Genomic DNA, 1,118 nt, shown 5'->3' with positions numbered 1-1,118 from the left:
TCTCATCAACCTTCCCTACTACACTCGGTTTCTTGAACTCGTTCGGGATCACAAAGAGAAGCCAAGTTTCACCAACATCGAGCAAAACGTCTACAATGGACTGCAGGATCCCTCTACCCTCACTGAACTTGCCGTCCTCGCTCTCTATGCTCAGGCCGTAACTCATCCTTACATGCGGGTTGCTCGGATCCGGCAAAACGGCCTGAAGCTTGGCTCACTGCATGGTGAGCTGAAGACCCACATCACTAACGTGATCAAGAATCCAGACTTACTGCTCGGACCCGAGGTCACTTACAAGACCGGGGCTATGGACGGCCTTGAATGGCACTGTTCTGAAGTTCTGGCCACCGTGCAGGCCATGGCTTCTGAGGGTCGCCTGCCACATCTCAGGGTGGTCCTTGTCAGCTTCCTCATGGGCGCACTGAAGACCTGGGAGAAGTTCACCATAGAATTCGCTCCGGGCGGCGCGATCGACCAAGCCTCCGAGGCTGAACTCGAGGCTGCATACATGCTCCCTACCAACGATCACAACGAGGGTGCCCTGGGTGCATTGAGGGTATGGAAGCGTCTTCATCCCAACGGGACGCTAACGTACTTCAATGCCCAGAAGGGCCTTGAGTTGAACGGTACCGCGGAGTTCATGGATGCGCATCTGAGCAGTGAGGAGGATCAGGCTCACCTGCGTGCCGCAGCGCGGGCCCTTGATGCCAGTGGAGATGAAGCGGAGCGACGTCGAAACCTTGTCCTGAAGGCTCTTGCTCTGGCAGCTGACAGGGCGCGTGAACGGGAGGAAAAGCGGAGGAAGCAGGAGGAGGAGCACATGCGGTTGCGCACAGTGAGGCAAGTCTTCACAGCAGTTGAGCTGAAAGCCCTGAAGAAAGCGCAGCTTGACGAGCAGCTGGATGTCTACCGGAGGTTGTACAGTGATGAGAAGGTGCCGTTGAAGTCGAAGGTTCCTAACAAGCCACAGAAGTTAGGGGCTCTGGTGGAGGCCATCCAGCGGAATGAGCCGGATAAACTAGATAGTTCTTCTCTAAACCTAATCTTATAATCTAGTATATCGTAGTCTACTTCCACTGTACATAACCGTGTCCTCCAGACGCGTAAATTCTGCAGGT

The 1,118-nt window shown here is 54.7% G+C and overlaps 1 protein-coding gene across 1 annotated transcript; it reads left to right on the top strand.

Annotated features, from left to right (window-relative positions):
• Positions 1 to 25: 25 nt before the first annotated feature.
• Positions 26 to 721, top strand: L226DRAFT_436448 (uncharacterized protein; the record flags this gene model as incomplete). Its single annotated transcript, XM_067674762.1, has 1 exon — positions 26 to 721. A coding segment is annotated over one exon (696 nt), but the record flags the coding sequence as incomplete, so codon positions are not given.
• Positions 722 to 1,118: the final 397 nt, after the last annotated feature.

Source organism: Lentinus tigrinus (genome assembly GCF_003813185.1).
Source record: "Lentinus tigrinus ALCF2SS1-7 unplaced genomic scaffold L226scaffold_204, whole genome shotgun sequence".
Lineage (NCBI taxonomy): Eukaryota > Fungi > Basidiomycota > Agaricomycetes > Polyporales > Polyporaceae > Lentinus > Lentinus tigrinus.
Note: the sequence above shows the minus strand (reverse complement) of the source record. Positions and strands in the feature narration are given on the sequence as shown.